Source organism: Corvus moneduloides, chromosome 13 (genome assembly GCF_009650955.1).
Source record: "Corvus moneduloides isolate bCorMon1 chromosome 13, bCorMon1.pri, whole genome shotgun sequence".
In the NCBI taxonomy this organism is placed as follows: Eukaryota; Metazoa; Chordata; class Aves; order Passeriformes; family Corvidae; genus Corvus; species Corvus moneduloides.
In genome coordinates this window covers 17,474,448-17,497,492 of record NC_045488.1, presented here as the reverse complement: position 1 = coordinate 17,497,492, position 23,045 = coordinate 17,474,448, and the positions used below count along the sequence as shown (strand labels likewise).

The window sequence follows — 23,045 nt, the reverse complement described above, 5'->3', positions numbered from 1 at the left end:
CATCACTGGGATTATCTCTGCACCCATAGACTCCTTTACCTAAGTGAAATGCTTCGTGCTGCCACTGAAGCTACAACACAGATGCAAAGGGGAATGAAATCAGCTGCAGTAATTTCTGGCACTGAGGCCCAGGGCTGATGGGCTTCCTTCCAGGGACATCTGGTCATTAACCCTCACAAAATAAGGGCTTTTAGGTCCTTTCAGTCAGGACAATGGGCTATATGCTAGGAAACGCTAACTTCGTGCAGCAGAGACTTAATCACACCTTTTGGGACTTTAAAAGCTGGTAGCTATTGATTGAGGCAAGGGTGATGAAGCGAGGTCACAGCTGCCCTCATCTTTCATATGGGGTCCATGGAGACCACACATAGTAGCATGCAGAGTTCCCTATTGATTCAAGTGGCTTGGCAATTAAAATCCCTGTTTTCATCTTTTCAGTCATTTACCTTTCACCAGATGAAGCCAAGAGGCTCAGCCAGTTATCATGGCTGCCCAACCAATCTGGATGCACTCAACTGTAACTCTAGATAAAGCTGAGCACAGTTCCATTTCATGCAAGTTAGAGTTGCCTGAGACACAGACACCCCCAACAGATGGGGCAATGTTTCCCAGACACTGGCTGAGGCCAAAAACCCAGTGAAGTGAAAATGGTGTGGCTCTGGAGAAAGGCCTTGCTGTGGAGAGAGTTGAGAGGGGAGGCACTGAAGCAAGGCTGTGTGAATGATTTATTTTCTATGCTGCTTTAATCCGCCTCCTGTCCCTCCATCTCACCACTGAAATTTAAGAGATGACAACCTCTGCGTAGATAATTTGAACCTCATGAAGAAGAGGAGTGTGCCTTTCTGTCCCCAGGACTATTGTCCCAGGGCATTTACAAAGGCTGAAGCTTGGGAGGGCCTCAAACCATCCTAGTTCAGCACATAGCACAGTAGAGTTGGGGGCAGTGGAGGGGCTCAGTCCTCCTGTGCACTCCAATAATACCAATGGTAACAACTATGGCAGAGGCACAGTCTCAGCCCACAGTCTGCTCTGGGCCTTAAAGCACACACGGACTTCCCGTCAGGGAAGTGGATGCGTCTTTTCATAAATCACTTTGTTGCCTAAATAAAATAAAAGGGCACTTAATTTTCTTAGCCACAGTTTTATAAAACAATAGTCAAGAGTGCCCAGTTTATTGTGCACATGGATGACAAGCAGAATAATGCATTCAAGCTACAAAGATTCCCAGAAACAATGGAGGACTTTGCCACGTGTTGTGGAGAAAACATCTCTCATGAAGGCTCATGCAGGCTGACTGCCTTCTGGCTATTCTTGCAACACTAAGCATGAGAAGACAGTAGTTATTATACCAATATAAGACAAATTATGCCCTTAAAGTCACATATACAAAAGACACTGTTGCTATTTTTATAGTTAAAAATGCAGCTGGCGCTCTCCAAATGAACTCTGAAAGAAATCCCTTATGCCTACACCAGTAGTTCCCCTGAGCAGCCTTGCACGAAGATCTCCCAGCGCCGAAGTGTGTTTGTTCTTGGACAGCACATCCTAAGCAGCTTCGAGCAAGGAACCATCTTGCTGTCAGGTGAGCAGCACTGAACACAGCTTGCAGGACTGAAACCTTAGCTAGTGGAAAAGACATGTAATACATCCTTAAATATAAGGACACCCTTGCATCCATTTTCAAGGGATAGAAGTGTGTCCTGAACAAACACCTTCTGTTCATGGCTGCAGTTCCTGACCATTCACCTTCCTGTCATTTCCTCCATTCCTGAGCCTTATTCCTAGACTCAGCCAGAAAGGATGACTCTGTTCAGGCAGGGGCAGAGGAGGAGCGAGAGCTGCTTCCTTGGCCAAAGCCAAGTTTTGGGCTGCTGATTGGCGCTGGCTCTGTGTATTGCATCCTCTACCCGGTTGCTCCATGAGGTCTTCTCACATTTTATTGCCATGGATAACCCTCCAAAGTCAGTTAGTTCCTTCTATCTTCTGTGCAGCAATATTAAACTCTGGACAGTGCAGAAAGTCAGTGGACTCCGCTGGGAACATCTGTCCAAACTACAGAAAGAAGACTTTATTTTAAGGGCCTTTACATATATGTGGGTAGCTATGGCAGTAAATCCTTGCAAAGCAACAATGCAATTTCATAGGAATAAGTTTAAAATTGCTGCCCAGAGTGCAGTATACCAGGGTGATTATGTGCCTCCAGCACTGGTTAACTGAGAGGGAGATTCATGCCATTCTCAGCCAGTGAACATCGTGATGTTTGTAGGTTCTCATAATTTCCTTGAGTCTGATCTCATCTGATTACGACCAGCTATGTGAACTGTTCTCTTTACCAGCTGGATGTTACTGGGCTGCCATCAGATGCTTGTGCTGTGCCCAAGACAAAGAGTGGTGGGCCCCCGCCATCCCCACGGGCTGCCTCTGCCTCCAGCCACCCAGCTGTGATGGCTGCTGCCTGCGAGAGGAATGCTGGGACTGTGGCACTGTTGAATTGGCTCCAGAAACTTAACAGTTAACTCCTGCCTTGCTTATAGAGAAATGAATTTTAAATTCTTATGCCAATGTCGTCTTCTTCAAAATACCAACCTTTTCTCCTCAATTTCCCTCTGTATTTACTTAGCGTTATTAGACGATGAAATTTGGCTATTGGGTACCCTAATTATTGCAGCATCCAAATGACGGGCTTCAGGCAAAATTATAATTACTTATTCAAAAGTATTCACAAAACAAACATATCCTGAATAAATTCAGGCTTAATTTAACAGGCCACTGCACTTATTACAAGCATTTAGCACATGCAATTGTTTAAACTTAGCACAGAGCAACTGACTCTTTTAAAAAATATCCGGGTCAGAAGTAGAAGTAATCATAATTTGCCCTAACAAGAGCAAATGTCAAACAGTTTAAGGAGCTATACAGCAATTTGTTCAAATACATGTAAGTTATAAAAGCCTACAAAGAAGCTCTTCCCAGGCTTTTAATTATGACAAAGTATCCAAACCCTTCCTTAAATTTTGTTTCTCAGCCAAAATCAAGAAGGAAAAAAGTGATAGAAAAAGCTATACATTTCCTTTCTCTCCTTCTCCTCCCTACCTTGGAACAGATTCAGGGCTTTATGCTGAGATCCCTCTACACTTCCAAGTATTATATTTGAGACTTTAAAGACTTTCATATACAATGCAGAGTGTTCCCCACTGACATACTAACACACTAAGTACTATCTATGGCGAGAGGGGAAAGAGCTATTTGTGTTCATATGAAAAACCTCATGTGCTACAATGTCAATGCCTACAGTAAAATCAAAAAGCTTTGGGAAAATAATGGAATGGTTCATTTCATAGAACATTCACCCTACCTGCAGGAGAGTACTGTATTCCTTCTGTCACTAAAACTGTGTCACCCGTACATCTTTCATTGTATTTCATCCCGGTTTCCCAAGACTGGGGGGAGGTCTTTCAGTCATGCCATATCTCTATCTTTCAGTCAGGTAGAAGTGAATAACTTTTGAACAAAATGGGTCACTTTTTAATAAACTGAAAGAAAAGCAAGAGAGCATTGTGTTCATCTTTATCTAGGGCTGCTAGAGCTGTGTGAAAACCAGGTCCTGTGACATGATGGCTATTTCACACACAGACAAACATACATTACACCTCTCTTGCCTCCTTCTTCCCTTTCTTGAAAACACAGTTTTGTGTCCATACTGCTTGGGACCCTGACTATGACGTCAGGAGAAACATTGCAAGGTGTCCCCCATCCCAAATCCTGGAGTATATTCTTAGGTATTTTTCCAGCAGGATGAAATGTTTGCAGTAAATCAGTGAATTAACTAATTCTCCTGTTACTTTAACAATAGCAAGGAAGACCTGAAAATGGTCCTTTTACAGGACTCTGACCATTCCCATAACTGCCCTGTGACCTGTTTTGAAGATTTCTTTTGTTGCTGCAACAAAATCAACAACAGCAACATTTCTGTATAACTTGTACTAATGGAAAGCATTACAGATCCTTACTGTTTATTCTTCCTATTCATCAGGTAGTATTGATACCAAGTTCATTAAAGGAATTATGAAATAAATCACACTTGAGAGAACATGATGCCAGTCAGGCCCAGATGCTTCCAATTTACTTCACTAAAATACTTCTGATTAAAACATATTACTGGTGACGTGCCTTAAAAGGAACTTGGACTTCAGGCTCCATAATAACTGCAATATGTTCGCAGTCTCTAGCCTTGCCACATGCCTAAGCTCAGTGTTAAAAACTCCTGCAAAAAGAGTTATTAGGTGCTTACTTCAGAGATGGACTTTCTCACTACAGTCATTGCTGATGTCCTGGCACACCCTATGGAGGATCATGCAAATTAATATCATTATTTAGATATTCCAGACTGACTACGCATCATTATGGCATAGTGTCAATTCTACATAAACTTCCACACATGGAACATTTTAAAAATCTCCCAACTGCAGCAAGAGAAATAGAAAGCAATAGCTTCAGCAATCATCAATCTCTTAAAAGCAGCAGAATCTCAGCACTGACATGGACTATATATTAGTGCTCAAAAGATCTTTCCAAGTAACTTTGATATGCAGGCTCCCAAGAGTCTCAGGGAAGAGTCTTAGGCACTGAATTCTGGAGGAGAGCAGACCTTTACACTGACCCACTATAGCTATTCCTGTCTGCAATTCTGTAAGATCACTGCAACTCCAATTGCACCTTTATCTCCCAGCAGCAGCAGCTACTTAGACATGAAAGCTTCAGCCCTTTGAAAACTTTCTGTGAACTCATCAGACTTATGATGAAATCAGTCCCCCAGTTCCACAGGAATATCCTGTGAAGATTAATGTTGAGATACATATCTGCAGGGCTTTTAAGAAATCCGTAGTTCAGACACTCACCTAGGCTGTCACATCCTTTCTGCTTGAGCAACTGAGCTGCCTCTCCTTGTGAGCAGCTGGTTTGTGCAGGAGAGAGCAGTGTCTGGTAGAAGGCTGTGGTATTGTCTGCTGCAGAAACCATTTCAAGCCTCACCACCTTCTTCTCTGGTTGCAGGAGTTGACCATACAGCAAATTCTAACAGAAATCTTAATCAAGCCTGTAAAAGAGTTTAGCTGCCATGTTCCTCTTTGTTCTGAGAACATGGCAAAAGAACTGTGTGCCTGCCACATGTTGGTGGAGCATCAGGTTGTTCCACTTCTGGCATGGAAGTGCTCAGAGAGCATGTATTTTAAAAAGATTCAAAGACTGTGGATTCTGCAGCCATGTGGGGTTTGGGGCTTTCTGTCAGCAGAAATAGTTCTCTTTGCACTCAGTGTGCAAGAAGTGATCACTTGAGCTAAAGCAGCACTAGGTCTGCAGAGCACACAGCATGCAATGGGACAGCTCTGATCCACACAAAAAGAGCTTGTGGGACAGATATGTATGAACTGAACTGTTCAATGCAGTATCATATTTCTGGCTGAGAATTTTTTTCATATTTTGAGTTTCCCACAGTGGATTATTTTGAATCCTACTTCACTGTCTGATCTGTTTACTGGTTCAGATGTTTATTTTTCCTGAAGAAAAACAATAAATGTTTTATGAAAGCAGCTTAAGAATAAAGTATGGAAAATCAAAGGAAAATCCTAAAATGAACCCTTCTTGCCTTCGGGCAGAGAATATGGCCGCTGGATCCTAGTGTTCCACTCATGTGGGCAAGTCTTGTTGTTGTGAAATGTTACCCGAGTGCCAAGTTGCTGCAGATATCTGTATAACCCTTTCTTTGTCTCTCTGTAGCAGTTGGTTATTGCAGCCACAGCATGGCCTGTGCAGTGTTCAGTCCCAAGCCTGCAGGCACAGAGGCTGGCAGTCACTTGCCCAGTCAGATCCACCTCAGTTATGATGCCCTCAGGCTTTGTCCCGGGTTTACTGCTGCCTTTCCAAAAAAAGGCACAGCTCTCCTGAAGACCCAGTTTCGTGTAGATATCTTGGTTACATAGGATATCTAAAGTAGCTGTAGAAAGTTGTGTTCAGGCATAATACTGAATACTCACTTGTACTTATCCATTCAAGGACTGTTCAGGCAACAGCAAGACAAAGCCTTTATACTTCAAGGAGGAAGACTTCTCACCTTCTTAGCTGGCTGTATTCTGCTGTCTTTGTGTGGAGAAATGCTCTCAAACATAAACAGTAGCACGTTATAAACTCACAAGGAAGGTTCCCTCATGCATTCATTTATATTGTCAGAAAGTCCTTTGGCCATGAGCATTGAGCACTGCAGAGCTCAGGAGTCTGGCTTATAGGGCACAGGGACATGCAAAACTGCAGATGGGGGAGATGCTTATGCATACAGTGGTCAGCCAGCAGCCATCCAGACAGAGGTGGGCCATGTTTGTCACCAGTCAGTGCTTGGAACCACAGAGGGTTTCCAGCCCAAGTGACAAAGCGTTAGAACATAGCAGCATGAGGGGAAGCTTCTGCTTCCTCACTGATACACATAACTGTGAGCCAGGTTCTGTCCTTGGCTGATTATCTAGAGTTCCAGACAGTGTCTCTTTGACTTGAATCTGGAAGACAATATCTGTGAAATCCCTGGGGCCCTTTTCACACATCCACATGCTATCAAATAATCAACAAACCACTTACGCAATCCTAATTTCGTGCTCCATTGTTCTGGCACCTTTGCTGAGAGAAGTCCCTCCCTCCTGTGAGCAGAGAGCAGCCACCTGAAGCTTTCAGGACCCTATTCTGCTAAGCAATGATTTAACCCTCAGACACCATGAGACTTAATTTTTGTGGATGCAAACTACAGTAATTCTACTCTGCTTCCACCACCTCATCTGGAGGAGGGGGTAGGTGTGAATTCATGACTTTTTACACAAAAAGTCGATAAAACGGTCTCTGTTGGCCACCACAGCATTATTCAACTTCCACGTTCCCAAAGGATCTTAATATCAGCAATGAAAAGAAAAGGCAGGAGACAATTGCAAGGCTTTTGGCCAGTAAATTCACTCCAAATCCTTGAGTGCCTAGATTTGAAGGCTTTTAAATCCAAGAGGACTCACAAAATGCAATTTGGCCTTTGCACTTTCAACAATGAGCCATGAAACTAACACCCTGGACCAGTTCTAGTCTCTGTTCATAGGAATTTACCCATGCACCAGTAACTTTATTATAACTTCACAAATGTCAATCAAGTGGTGAAGCTTCCACACTGAAATTATTAAAGAAAAGAACTTCTGTCATGCCAGACTGCAAATGAAGCATTGGGGAACAGCTTCAAGCCTGGAAGAAGAAAGTTCCCACTTATTCAGGGTAGCTCATATCTCCAGAGCCTGTTTTTAATCATAACTCCTACAAGCTCGTTACATAGCTCATGCTTTACTACTTGGATAGTAGTTGCCAACTGGATGGAAACCTGACTTGGTATTTTCCAGTTGATGGGAAAGTTTTCTGAAGGGTATTTGCTTGAGCAGCACAACACATTAGCTTGAGCCTTCCTAGAAATGAAACACAGAAGTTGTTGCTTCCATTAAATGCACTCACTCTCTTTAGACAGTGTGAGGTTCATGCCAATACCTTGCTGAACCCTCACAAACTGTGTATCAGGGCTATTTTAGACACAGGTGGAAAAGGTAATTGCTAAGAGTGGCATATTTTCTTGGAATGGCAAAACAGCCCTGCTACTCACCGGCTTTGTCTCTACTACTTGCCTCCTCAACTTGTACCAGCCCCCACATCCACCACGCGCTTCTTGGAGGTGGAGGCAAAGTCTCTGTGGTGTTGATGGGCTCTTGGTGCTCTGGAACCTGACTTGTGCCAACATGCCCTGCAATACAGTGCTATTTACTGCTCAGCCTTGATGTGGCAGGACAGTTTTGTGTGCACCCCTGAGCAGCTTTGAGCTAGCTCAAAGCCTGGCACTTTTTTGTGGAGTCCCTTTGGCACAGCTGATAGCACAAGCAGATCCAGATACTCCTGAAGAGGAACTTGTTTATAACAAAACACCCAACTATTTTAATTTGAATCTTAAAAGATAGAAAATAAATATAGATCCCTGTCATTCCCTCTCATGGTTTCATTCTTACTTCATTCTTCAGCTCTATCTGAACCTCAATGAACTAATTTCGGTCCCTGCTTCAATGTGGGCCAACATGCACTGTATTTGATTGATACCAATAGAACTGAGGTCTCAGAAATAGGATTTGGCTTACAGTTAGAGTGTGGAAGAACCCTCTTTTCAGCTGCAATATGGTATCTTGAGTGCTGATGGCAGAGAGAGCAAGCATGACCTGTCAGAGCAGAGGAGACAGAAAACATTGTATGTTTCTCTCCTCTTGTGCTTCTGTAGCCACACTGCAATAAACAGAACAGCTGGCTGATTTCTCCATGGCAGTTTGACAATCCTGTCAAAGGGGATTTCTCTGCATAGCTGTGTGAGGGCTGAAGAGACAGAGTAATTTGTCATGGATGTCCCAAGACGAGTAAGTTTTGGTCCTATTTTCCTGTTCTGAATAGTGAGCACAATCCAGTGAACAGGGCATATATTCTGCTAACACTGAACCTCTTAAAAATCTTATATGATTGTGTGACATGAAGCAGAAAAATTATTCTTGCAAAGATAAAAGCTGGTCACATAAGCTTGTGTATTGCACTAAAATAAGTAGTGCTTCTAGTCTCAATCTCCAGATACTTCGAAGGCTGAAGAACTGAAGACTATCTGGTTCATTAGTGGAATGTCTGTTCAGCTTGATTCTAATACTTGATAGTGCTGGGGCCAGAACTCTGAGCCAGAATAAATACATTAAATTTGGTGTTTCTTTCATTCTTGAACTATGGCCCTGGTTTGTGAAACACTTAGTTGCTCAAAGAATGAAACGTTGAATCACCAAAAGTGAGAGTTGTAACATGGAGGGGGAGTGAAGCCTCTTTGTCACAGGTGAGAAAGTAGAAGAAAAGCAGCATACCTCAGCTATATTTTTTTATGGCCAAAACAAGTAAAGTCTGTCAGATTCTTCTGGCTCTCTGATCATGCCTGAGGGTGCTTGGATGTGATGACAAAAAGTATTAATCATGATCACAATGTTATTTGTCCTGTAGTTACAGCTGGGTTTTGTACTTGGATAATGCATGTCTCAACAGGGAAGTTTGGGCATTCTTCAGAGACGCTGCAGGAAAGAGGAGAAAGATCTCGTCTTGTCATATCTCGTTCAGCTGAATCACAGTCCCAGCAATCACGGGATACACAAATTTTTCCTCAACAGGGAGGAAGAGAGGACAAGAGAGGGGAGAAAGGAGGAGAGAAGACAGAAAGAAGGAAAGAAGCAGAGCTCTGGGTTCGAGAGAACAGCTCTGTGAAAGGCCTTGCCATCCACTTGCTCTCCATCCCTTTGTGTTGCCCTAGGAGGTGTTCCCTGACAGCACAGGACCTGCCAATGGCAGGGAAACTACACACTGACTTCAGCAGAGGGTAAAAAGTGTTTCAGTCCTAACCAAAGCACTGCTGGGTTTTCAATTAAAAACACCCCCAAACGGCTGTGAGTTATGCCCAATAAGTTTAATAACTGAGGAGAACATAGCAAGTGACAACTACAAAATACAAAGCAGACATGAAAATTGATGGCATAAAAAAGTGGAAAGGAATAGTGTCTGAAATGAAAAATGAAAGCAAAATACACTTAACAGAGGATCTGGGTTCAGATATAACACACACAGTCACATACAACACCGCGTTAGTAACAGCACACACAGATACTCGTTATACTGGGGGTTTTCACAGTTCTCCGCTTCATCCCAGATGACAAGTAAATCGATGTTTTTACTCTCTTACATAAATTCTTGTGCACACAACATCATCAGCACCAAAGGTCTGGAAAAGAAATAAAAATCAATCAGAAGAGGTAGAACCAGCAAACATTTAACACCACTTCAAAGTGTTATTTTTACTAAAGTAATTGGTTCTACAGCAGAAATATTTTTTCTTCTGTCTTTTGACAGATGAGAGTAAAGAAAGAAGACATTTAGAAAGAGGACTGCAATGTAAATGACCTGTTTCTCAAGGCAGGATGGATTTTGTCAGAATGATAAATGATGCGTAGATTCTCTTTTTCTGTAGTTTCTTGGCATGAATTGATAAATAAACATGAGAAAAGAAAGTGAATTTGGAATGTACTGTTGTTATATTTAGAAAGAGTTGCAGCACTTTGAACTAGAAATGCTGAGGGTGGAATTCTGATGGCATGTTCCAAAGGTATTCTTTGATATTTGCAGATATAAATCCAAGCAGGCAAATGAAGTCAGTGGAGGAAAGAGGAAGACCAGGAGAATGTATGCCTATAAACAAAATGCTGCTGCAAGCTGCTGACACCCCATGCTGGCATACCAAATCCTCTCTTCTGGGCTGGGCTGTGGGCAGTGTCAATGACAACCTTCCTTCAGGACACTGTGACCTTAACCAGTGAGTTTGTTAACGATGATAAGGATCTGTAATGCCGTACAGATTATCAGGACATGTAGGCAGGACAATGGTTGTGGCAGCTGTCTGAGAAAGCCAAAGGGTTTGCATGTAATTTCAGGTCTGGCAGGCTAAAATTTAAGCAATTAAACAGGAAGGAAACAATGGGGGCAAGAGTGAGGAAATAGAGACTGCAAAAAACTTCATGTTCAGCTACCCCGACAGACGGTTTTGCGCTCAGCACTAACAAGCTCTGAGGTGGGATGTCTGGTTGTGGTCACTGCCAAGGTCTCACTGAAAAGCACACATTAAGAGCTACCTCAGTGTGTTATGAAAATTCAGCCGGGCTATTTGTTTTAATGCTTTCTACACCTGTTTTGGCCGACACTTTGGAAGGACTTGGCTTTAAAACTGACTGGCTCAAATTTTGTTCTCTTTGTTGGGGTGACAAGTCTGTTAGTATTTTGGATATACAGACTTTGGTTTTATGCATATCAATATCACATCAGTGCTTAATACATATTTTTAGCTTATACATTAATACATCTGAAAATTAACATTAAAGGACGTGGATAGTTCTCTACTGTCCATAGCACCAGCTGTAAATACCCTTATTATGGCTTCCTTCAACATTTCCAAAGTATCCACAAAGGCAAAATTATGTCAGCAGGAGCTTTGCCAGAGAAAGGAAGTAAGAGTCAAGACATCCAGGGCTCAAGGTTGTCTGTGGAGACTGTAAGGTCCCTGCGACAGTGATTGTCTTTCACATTCAGGCACTGCTAAGCACAGTGAGGTTTGGGTCCCCTGCTGCTATTTCAGCACAAATCATAAACAGTAGTAAAACAGTCCCTGTATAGTGTTCTTCCAGAGCTGGCACAGCCCCAGTCTGACAGCTGGAGCTGCACAGCCATGCAGCCACATCTTGTGATGTGAGTGGGTGCCACATCAGCCAATTCTAATGAGAAAGACTGCAGCAGCTGTTTGCCAAAACTCATGCAACCTCCCTGATAAATTTAGGCAAATTGAGAGAGAAACTCCTTCCCCTAAAGCTGTGCAACAGCAGTTATTCTCAAAACAGATGAGCAGTTGTATTGAGAAGGAACACTACAGGGAAGAATAGATTGAAATAGATGTGATTCATACTTCAAGGGAGCCAGTGTAGATCTGAACGTCTAAAATTGCTGTGTCCAGTTCTAAGACAGTGCTCCTGGGCAGAGCTTGCTCCTAAGACATCAGTGTAGTCTGACTGGCAGCTTCCTTGGAAGATTCATAGGTGGGAGTGTGGAAATAAAGATAAAAATTTGTGGAGGAAGAAAAAAGACATAGGACTTTCTGGGAAAGCTCAGTAGTATGGGTGAGTACCAGCACCGGAGACTGACCGCTGTGCACTCAGAGAGTCACAGCTCAGCCTGCTTGTGACACAGGTCACAGGCTCCTCATTTTGTACTTCCAACATCCAGCTCCAGATAGACTTCTGGACTTTTGAAAATTTCAGGCAAAGGACTGCATTCAAGTTACTCTAGACAAAAATCAAGTGCAGAAAACATGGACATAGTCAGGGAACTCAAAAAAAAAAAAAACAAAACAAAACAAAAAATCAATTGCTACACACAAGGACTCTGCAACACACCAGTCCCACAGTCTGGAAAACCACTATAATTTAACACAATAATGTCTTTAAATGTAGATTGTAAAGAGATAGAAATCATGCAAAGCACAATTACAATTATTCTGGAGCACCATGTAACCACTGGGCACTTCTCAAACAACCAAGATATCCTTTCCTTGAAGACCCAGCTTAGGTTATGTGGCCTCTGACCTGTTTCAGGAATAAGCTGCATTTTTTAGCACTTAGATTTCATACCTTATACACATTCAGATGATTAACAATATAATTGAAGCACATAAATAGAGAGCTTTATTGTCACAGTTATGCACATGACTTACACAAAAGGTGTTTCCCTATCTTATTGCAACTTACTATCATTGTTGATAAAACTCCAGTCAGTGTTGCTAAAGAAAGCAAAGAGGAACATGTTCAAACTTGTTGCATTCTTTTTCTTGTGGTAACTCACAGAAATGTCTAATGTACAGCTGGGCCCAGGGTCAGGAGAGGATCCAAGTTAAAAGGCTGTTATTCCCCTCTCCTTCACACTTAAATCCTTGTATTCGGTGGTAGGATAAAGCAGTTTAGCATCTATGGTTCTAATTCTAGACTCAAAAGAAGTGATAGTTCCTGTTACAATAAGCAGACTTTAAAGATTTCCATGACCCAAAGCAGTCAAACTTCCAAATGAAAGACGGTGGGCAAACCTGGCTATTTGGTGGTGAAGTTCCATCAGAGCAACTAAAAAAAAGAGCAATGCTACCAAACTGTAATTCAGATGTAATGAGAAGATGCAGGATTTTCAAACACCACCTTCTCATCAGCTTGGCAAGGTTCCACTTATCTGACAAAATGCTACAAGGCAAGGCTGCTATCTAAATCTAAAATAGGATTTTAAATGTGCAATGACTGCAAATTACAGAATTGTTGTCTTCACTTAGCTTGTCATAATCTGTAGCTAAGAGTCCAAAAGCACACTGCAAACAAAGCCCTGTGCAGGGGGATAATCCAATAAAATGACCTCTCTCAGTTCACTCAAAATCTGATGACCACTGACATCATGAGAGATTAAAAGAGAATTACAGGGTAGTAATATATTCCTGTAGAAGCAAATCTGCTTTTTGAAGGTCTTCTTTATAAACATTTGCTGAGGAGCCTTTGTGGTAAGTGGAGCACACAGTATAATTAAGAAGAGTGTCTTTGAAACAATCACCTGGAAAAGATCACTTCTGTCAGTGTGTGCAAAAATCCCTTTATCTGCTCATGACTGTTCAAAATGCAGAGGCAACTTACAAAAGGAAGACAGAATCCATCAGCAAACTGATGGAGAAAAGAAGGTATTACTTAAAGGAATCCTCAGAAAAGGCTTTGTCCATGAGCAAACTTCCATGTTATCTAGAATAAAGCTATAAATCTTCACAACAAAGACATGTTGCCTATTTCCATTCTCCTCCTGACTCCCATAATATTTTAGGAAAGAGGTTGATCCTTATGAGGCCATAGTCACTGAACGTGCAGCCCCCACTTTATAATAGCAAATAACCCAATACACAACCTCACTTTCCTCAGGATATCAATTGACAGGACCATGCAAAATTAGGTTATTTCTCAAGGAGCCTAAATGTCAGTATTTGTGGTTGAGCACTGCTGTATTATACAGTTTCCTCAAAGTCATGCAGCAAATGAATGACAGAGATCTGAGACAATGGTATCTCCCAGTTATAGTTGAAAGCCAGTGCACAGAGGACATCTAAGCTACAAGTGATATTACAAAAGGCTATGTTCAGGATTGGGTGCAGCCAAAATGCAAATGGCTTTGGCTTCTTTCTCTGTTTGGGATGTAATCCAGACTAGGCTGTAGTAGTGAGCAAGGGCTGTAGATCCCTAAGCCCCCTTGTAAATCCGCTCATGGCAAAGAATAAATTAAAGCATTAGGCCCATGCAACACACACACATACATTATTACAGGCTCCTGAACTTCTATCAAGGCTGCTCTAATGACGATAGCGCAACCCCCTCATTCTGAGCTTGATATGAGTAGACCCTCCTTTTGATAACTGATTTAATATAAGACCACTCTCCAAAAGTTAAAGAGAAGTTAAACACTTAGGTAGTTTAACACTGTTCAATACAAGGCTTAGGCACGTAGGCACATCACACATTTCAGCATTCCACTGCAAAATCTCTTTCCAAATCTGCATTGACCCTTCTCATCTACTATGTTTAATTTTAGGAGTCAGCAAAATCATTTAAAAAATGTTCACTCACTCATCTAGGCACCATAGTTCACCAGTTTTAATCAACTACAGCATGATTTTTCTGAGGAGGGAATGAAGAATAGAAACCATGCTTGAACCCTCACCAATGTTCTGATCTTTGACCCTTGCTACGATTGATTCTGAGAACCCCTGTGTGATACATGAACTGTGTAAAATGTGGTCAGAGGCTGTTTTTAAAGCCCCTCTTTAGTAATCATCCACATTAACGTTTGTGTGTTATAGATTAAACTTAAATCTATAGAGGCATGAGCAGTCGTGAAAGCAGCAATGTGCCCAAAGTTTGCATATAAATGTGTCTCATTTGAATAGCCAATATTTGTAAGCAGCATCCTTTAACTTTGCAAAGAGCAGACCTTTTGTTCTTTTGACTTACATAAGTGACTGATAGCTCATTAATGTCCCTGACAAAAACACATAGCAACAACAAAAACATTATGAGTAGAATAAAGGGAAGAAAAGCCACTTAATGCCAGATCATAATTTCCAGACAAGCAAAGGAAATTCATATTTTTGTGTTATATTCTGATCTTGATTGCTCAAATGCTAACCCAAGTATAGTTATGAATGTAGAGTTGTAAATATAGATATTCTGACTCTCTGTATGCATTACAATCCTAAAGTACAATATAAAGATACAGTCAAGACAAATAAATGTGGACTTTAGTGGGGAACTACCCTTTCCACCCTCTCTTGCTTGCACATTCCATGTAATTTTCATCTACATTGTTCAGTAATTCTAAAAATGCAGCACTCAAATCCCAGCAAGTGCATCAGATGAGATTAAACAGCTCTGATGAAAGAAGTTCCAATGCTCTAGTTTTAGATCAAAGATCTAGTTTTCAGACCATCTTTTTTCCAAAGCAGAACTTGATCCTCCTTCCCTTCCTTAGCTGAAAGAACTCTTTTTCTAACAGGATTTAGACCTACATCTGTCATTGTATGAGCCAAATATTTATTTACTAATAAGAGCAATTTCATTCTCCATGCTGCAAGGAGCTAAGGAGAACTGAAGGCAACTGAAGGTAAAGAAAAACTTTGGTAACTAAATAGTGTGTTCTCAGCATCTGTGTACCAGAGGACATGATGTGAATTGGAAGACCATCATTTTACTCCAAGGAAATATCTTTGAAGAACATAAGGAATTCTTCTGCCAGGATGCAAGAAAGATTGATAATTAAACAGTAATATGGTTTCTATTTTAGCTCTGTGGTAGTCATGGCAATTAAACACTGATTTTTTTTTATTATATGGCATAATAAATGCATTTTATTTAATATGCTGTGTTGGAGAGAAAAATATATCCTTACACTAGGAAAATATCATAAACAAATGGGTCCCCGAAGTAATGCAGCATATTAGATCAAAATTATGTGGCAAAGCTCCAACATTTATGCAGCCAGTACTAACAGAGTAAAATTAATTCCTTACCCCCTGCCTGTTACCCCAAGCCTTTCTTCAATTCATGCCTCAGTCTAACACAGTTTAGATTCTTTCTTGCAACTTCTTTCAAACCGGGTATGACTTTTCTTGATTTCTTCTGCAAATGCTTGTAATAGCAAATAAGGAGTCTCAAGACTTCTTGAAAGATCTTTGGATAGAGAAACAGAAGCAGAGCCTTACTGAAGCACATCAGAGAGAGCAAAGGAACAGAAAACATTTCTTAGGTAGGTAGGGAGATTTGAGAAGTGTGAAGATGGGAATTTTGAAATATTTGAAGCAATATGGGCAGCAAAACTGAATGAGAATGAATTTCAGGTCCTAAAGATCCCTAAGAAAGCTCTGAGGGTGGAAGAAGAAAGAAAGGAGAAGATAAACATCTCTTTTTCTTTTCTTCATTGTGATCTTGGTTTTGAAGAAGTAAGATGTAAGTGGGGGTTTGCACACTCAGATCCAAGGAAATTTGCCAAGCATAAAATAAAATAATCTAAGTTGAATCTTTGTTCACTGGAGTGATGAAAAACTCAAACACAGTGGAGAGGCAAGAGATCAAAAGAGTCTTCTCACCAAGGGATCTTATTCCTATCTTGTTCCCTTTTATAGCTGCTGAGCACACCTCAGCCAATCCCTTCAAATAGTTTAGCTTCTAAAGACCACTTGTCTGCAGGAATGTTCCAGGGCTTTAAAATTAGGGACCACAGACAAGAAAATGTAGCTTATCCCCTTCTGTCTCTCTCCAAACTGTAGAACCTTTCGTTGCCTCCCAGAAGGGTTAATTTTGGCCATATCAGCTTCTACAAAGGACCAGAGATCTCACACCACCATTACTCCCAGAAACACCTCATTGCTGAGATTTTGGCTGTCAGATAGTGAACCCATGTATTTCAAAGATCTGTACATTCAGTCTCATCAAATGTCATGAGGGCTTGAAAATACTTGTCCTGAGGACCAGCTACTGTCATAATACTTAATAAAGCAAAAGAGGCCACTATGCTCAAAAAAAGAGGTGGGAGAATGAAACTGTATATCATATTGAATAGTAAAAAACCCAGAGAGAATGATCCCAATGGATCACTCAGAAACAAATACCATATTTTCATAATGGCCACAGTAAAATCACACATTGCAACCAATGAACGTAATTCCAGCTTGCCAGAGATGGGAAGGGGATCAGTGTGGGGAAATGGAAACCAGAAGAGAATTAACAAGGCCTTTGCATATAAGTCAGGATCATTTGAGATAAGAGTAGGGAGATGAGATCATTGTAACATCAGGTGCTGGATTGCTAGCAAAACAGTACATGCCATGCTGGTTTTCTTAGTTTAGGAGGGAAATTGATAAATTGGACAGGGTTAAAAAAGCACTCAAATAATGGTTCAGTGAAAGCTTTCTTTACATTGAAAGGCTCAAGGTCTTCCAGTGGTTTAGCTTAACAACCAGAAAGTTCTTCTAAGAGGTGGCTTGATCAGTGGTGTTAAGAGAAGTATTTGCAATAACAAATTTTAGACATATTATTTAGGTTCTTTTATACACAATATGTAATGACTGGAAGTCGAATCTACACATACAATTAAAAGTAATGTGTGTATTTTAATGGCAAGGAAATTAACCACTAAATCGACTTACCAAAAGTTCTGAGTTCCTACAAATGGAAATATTTTAATAAGAAGCGAGTTGTTCTAATTTATATCCTAATTGGAAAAATAATTAATCCAGAAAAGTTCAACAGATTGTATTAAACAAGAAAAAAGGTTAGATGGCTTTAAATCTTTGAATCACTCTGGTTTCTTATCCAGCTTCATTATTCTTCCCCAGCAGGGCAAGTTCACATTGCTGCTTGCAGGAGGCAATTGTATTATGAGCAGCTTTCTTGCTTTGCTCGGAGCAGTGCACTTTATTTAACAGCTGCCTCATTAGCTTGTTGCTTAAATAATAAACTACAGAAATGTATTGTTAGAAAGCTGGAAAAGTTATAGTTGAGAATACATTTTGTACACTGCATTACATATAAAGATCCAAAGCATAGATCAAAGTACTTTGCCTCCTATAGTTTTGTGATAATATAAAGAATTCCAGTGGTTGAGTCAAAAGAAATTATGCAGCAGTGGAGTATTCATTCATTAGAAACCAGTGTGATTTCACTAACAGCATACATGTCCTCATAAGGGGTGGGTGAACAGTTCCAAGATGTCTGGAATAACATTAACACTTTAAAAGCTTTTTGTTTATACTTGGTTAGGTTTGGGTCCTGTTTCTGTTTCAGATGCAATCTTAAAAACAGAACTCCATCTGCTTTAGAGAAACACTGGGGACACTGTTAGATTTTTAAAGTGCAGAGGTTTAGTTAGTGTGACAGTTCGAAATAAAACCTCCCTGCTTTGATGTTTTCTTACCCACCACTCCAGGAGCCTGTCTTCCATGCCCAAACTGATGAGGCATAACAGTCTAATCAACTATTTATCCGGAATTCACTAGTAAGAACATGTGCAATGAAATGACTCTGAACTTGAGCTGAACTGTGCTACTGCGTCTTTACTCAGGTCTGGATACTGGTAAATTAATGTGGAGTGACTACTGAGGAAAGATTCAGTGAAGAGAACTCTAACAGAAGTAAGTACAATCTAAATAAATAAGCTGTGCATGACTGATGGCGGGCATGGCGAGGCAGTTGCAGAGGTGCTGCTCAGAATGCCCACAGTTACCCTGCTGCCAGCTGGAAGGTCACACACAACTGGGGGGATGTTGGCTGACAGCAAATGTGCAAATCTCTGTATTTCTAAGAAACTCATGAAGACAATTCTGAATCTGACTCGGAGATGATCAGGGAATTGGGGAAGGTGGCAGAGATAGGGGAGGAAATTACATCTTTTTCATAAACAGGAGAGATTAAAGCATATCTTTTAGGAGAGATTAATGCATATCTTTCCTGCTATGTACCATGTGACCATGGATAAGAAACAATATTATGCACATTCCTAAAAAACAAGATTCTCCAGAAATGAGATGCCTTAATCTCACTTTCACCAGAGAAAATCTGCAATAAATCAAGCAAATTCTTTCATGATGTTGTGAATTTCCAGAGTAGAAGTGGCCCATTTGTGATTATTCTACCATACACGTATGGTAAAAGTTTTAACAATCAAATGCAAGTCAGAACGTGCATACATCTCCATTTGTTCTTAAAATAATAACAAGAATGGAAAAAAGCAATGTATTAAATGTAAGATAGAGGATTATGAAAATGGTAGTCTTCCAGATGAATTTAAGTAAGGAAAAATAATAACTCATGCTACATGGTAACAAAGAAACCTGTTAATATGGTGCATGTATTGAGTGGGTTCAAAGTTCTTACCAAAATCAGCTCATCATTAGCTAGTTCTCGAGTCCAGTATGTTTTGGGACCATCTCCCTCAATAAGAGTTTGTTTGCAATAGATCTTGTTTTCATTCTCCCAAGTGGCCAAACTCTGCAGGCAAGAAAACCATTAGGAAATACATTAATTATAGTCCCCAGCAGCATGAGACAGAGACAACAATGAGCAATAGTGAGAATAATTGCTCCACTAAAGGAGCAACACAGAGATAGATAAAGGCAAAGGAAAAAAGTCATCAGTGGAAAGTGGTGAAATAAAAATTAAGGTGTGATGGGGCATTTTGGAAAGAGGTATATATTAATAACAAAGTAATTGCAAATGTTTTAGTCTCCATCAAATGCTTGATGTTGAAGAGTGTAATTTAGGAACATGCTAATGTAGTGCTTACATTCCCAAGCATCTTTGTACACATATGATTTGTTCTGACATGTTATTTATCACTACAAAGTCCCCTTAGAGTAAGAGCATAAACAATTCTATATATCATGTTGTGGTCATAAATAATGCAGTATTTGTCACTTACAATCTTTCCTGCTCTATGGCACCATGCCAAGTTAACTGTGTATTAAACATATTGAGCTAACAAACTAGAATAAATCACAGCCAAATTAAAGAAATGTTGTCAGAATTCAAGTGTTTGTGGCATTACTTTTTAAAGGTTGTGAGTCTGGAAATTGAAATACCCTTGGACATTTTTCAAAGTGTTTGAATAATGAATATGAAACCACTGAAAAGTAAAAGAACCCAAAACTACAGGATTTTGTTTAACTTTCACAAACAGGCAAGCCCTGACTCTGTTGCTTTTCACTCTAGCACTGAACTATTACTCCACAGTGCAATGGAACAGCTGTGCAGAAGGATGCCCTGTAATGAATGTTCAAGTAATTGCTTTATAATGACACAAGGGAGACATTTATTAGTCTGTGATTATATACATATACATACACATATACATATACATATGCATGCATGTGTATGCATATGTATGTCTAAATTCAAGTTAACACTTCCCAGACTTTTCAAGGGAAAAAACCCCTTTACTTTGATTTAAAATTAGCTGTTTACTTTTAAAATATTTTTCAAAACAATAGATAAGCCAACAAGCCAGCTCAAATGGCAGTTGTAGAAGCTGTGTCTTGAAGTACAACGACATATGATTCCATCTTTGTCTGCATGAACAACGGATCAAATTAGTTGGCAGTACAAAACCCTCCACCCCATAAAGTATATCAAAATCTATCACCAGTCAGCAGTTTTGCCAGATACTGGAAATTACATTCTGGAGTATTATTTTATTATCTGTCAGTTTCTGCTCTGTGGCCACATCTTGGTTATATACACACAGCAGTACAACTTATTCCTGAGAGTGGACTATAAATAATTTCACAACATATGGAAAAAAATTACTACTTCACAAAACCCATTTCTTTCAGGTTTTTCCAACTTTCATAGCTTACAGCCATAATTATTGTTTTTCCATCTGCAGCAATAAATTCTTCTCTAGAAAGCGGGTCACATTTATTGTATATGCATTATGTATGAAGACACTACAGTACTACTTTTGCCGAACAGGATAAATTAACAAAGCCAGCAGCATTTCCTGAACAAACTGTTAAATATATGATAACTCATCCTAGAGAGCAAGTGGATGTTCTAAATATTCACTGACTCCCAGAATCTGCTTCCTTTTACATAAATTTATGTTGACAGCAATTGCACTGAAGACAGTAAGTTCTGAATTTTTAGTGATGCAAACAGTCTCAAAAGCTGACCCAAGAATTAGGAGAGATTATATTTTGGAAAGTAGATTATTTCATCAGCATTGGATACTTTTAAAACGTGATCCTCATTTGAGACTACATTCTGATACTCTTTCTTTGTACTTCTTTTATAAGAATTTTATATATACTCATATGTTTTTAAAATAAGCGTGAGAGTAATGTGCTCAAAGAAAGCATAACTAACCCATGCCTTCAATAATGCTTTTCAAAAGGCAGCTATGACCACAGCCCAGTTCCCCAAACCTCAGATCCCACATATCTACACCAGCAAGAACCTGGTGTCAGAGGCTGCCGAGTTACATCCCCCTCCATGGCCACAGAAGTGGTTACAAAGGTAGAGGAGCAGGGTCTCACATGCAGAATCAAGCCCAAAACACTCCAGTGAATGCCCTCTAATGCACTTCTGCTCAAGGAGATGGTATAATACCAGCTGAAAGCCTGCCTTATACTGTTAAAGAGCTATCTGATCAGTGAACGGGACACATGCACTTGCAAGGGTGTGAAAGAGGATTTCAGCCCCAAGCTGCCAACTGTCTGTGGTCCTGCTTGAGAACTCACCTGATTCAATCTAGGACAAAAGCTATGTCAGGTTTGTGCACTAAATCCTGACTCTTGAGGTCTCTCTCGCTCCACCATTTCCCGTGTTTCTGTCAGGGACAGAGGCTGGGGAGAGTTTTCACTGCAGCTGAGGTCTTCAGGGGAGAGAAAAGCAAAAAGAGCAGAACTAAACCCTGCCAAGCTGGCAACCAGGTATTTGAACTCCGCCTTTGGGACCCGTCATGTGCTGTTGCCTTCGGATTTCAGTTTTATCCCGCAAGAGGGACAAGAAAAGTGGTGACCATCAAGAACCCCCTTCTTCTGGCAAGAAGAGGGTGGAGGGCAGCAATGCCACTGTCTGGGGACACGAGCAGCAGATGTGTCTGTCCAGTCTAAAAAGAACTTGGTCACGCACACACACACACACACACGCCCCAGCTCTCCTCCTACCCTGCACTTTCGTCCATCCACCGTCTCCTCCTCAAAGCTCTCCCCGATTTTGAAGTTGATCTCAGTGGTACGGACAGTGGTGGAAGTTTTGATGTAGAACTGGTCCCCGTCCTGGCGGATCTCCACATGGGGTTTGGAGGCAGCTGCCACCGCCACTTTCCTGAGCATGGCATTGACACCTGGGCGAAGCGGGGAGGAAACAGAGCTTGAAGTCGCCAGAGGTACCCTGGGCTGACCTCGTCCAGCATCACGCAGATCGGGGAGCGGGGCGAGAGGCCGGGGCACCGCGCGTAGCCCTACTGCACAGCTGCGGCGCTCGGGAGCTGCGGCGCTCCGGCAGGCTCCGCACGGCCGGCACACGCGGGCTCTCTCAGAGATCCCCGCGGGAGAGCGCCGGGCCAGCCGCAGCCCGGCTCCCCGGAGCAGGACTGCCGGCGCTCGCAGGTGAGGCGGGGACCGTGCCGTGCCTTGACCGCCCCTCCCCGGTTACGGCTCTCAGCCATCGCCCGCACCGGCAGGAGCTTCTCCTGCCCGCGGCTGACGCACGGAGCTCTCCCGGGAGACACCGGGCACCGGAGCGCGGCTGCAGCTGCCACTCCGTGTCCCCTCCCGCGGGACACAGCCCGTTGCCCGGCTCCCCCGCGCCTCACCCAGCGCCTTGAGTAGCTCGTCGAAATTCTCGCTGCTCCTCATCTTCCAAGTGCCGGCGAAGTTGGGCATGGCGAGGCGGGCGCTGCGGAGGGCGGCGGGGACGCGGCGCTGCTGCTCGCTCTCCGGCTCAGGCACCTTGTGAGTGGGGCGGACCGCGGCGGCAGCGCCAGGGAGAGCGGGGCACACCCACCCGGCCCCCCACCCCTTCCCCCGGGCCAGCACCACGCCGCTAGACAGCCGGCCCCCTCCCAGTCATGGCCATCCATCCATCCATCCATCCATCCATCCTGCCCTCTCCATCCATCACTTCTTGCCACCTGCCTTGCAGCCTCCACAGCTGCCTTCTGGGACTGCCCAAGAATGAGAGCCCGATTGTCACTTGTCCCACAAATGAGGCAGACAGTGAGGACTTGATGAAAAGCCCCAGAGGCAGGCAGAGAAGGCAGAGGGCAATCCAACCAGACGCACTCTCTCCAGGCTCACTCCGCGTTGATCCCAC

At 41.9% G+C, this 23,045-nt stretch overlaps 1 protein-coding gene across 1 annotated transcript; it reads right to left on the bottom strand.

Moving 5' to 3' along the window:
- Window positions 1–9,516: 9,516 nt before the first annotated feature.
- CRABP1 (cellular retinoic acid binding protein 1) lies at window positions 9,517–22,795 on the bottom strand (the record flags this gene model as incomplete). Its single annotated transcript, XM_032123195.1, has 4 exons — window positions 9,517–9,847; window positions 19,107–19,220; window positions 21,896–22,074; window positions 22,546–22,795. Coding segments are annotated over 4 exons (594 nt in total), but the record flags the coding sequence as incomplete, so codon positions are not given.
- Between the last annotated feature and the right edge of the window lie 250 nt (window positions 22,796–23,045).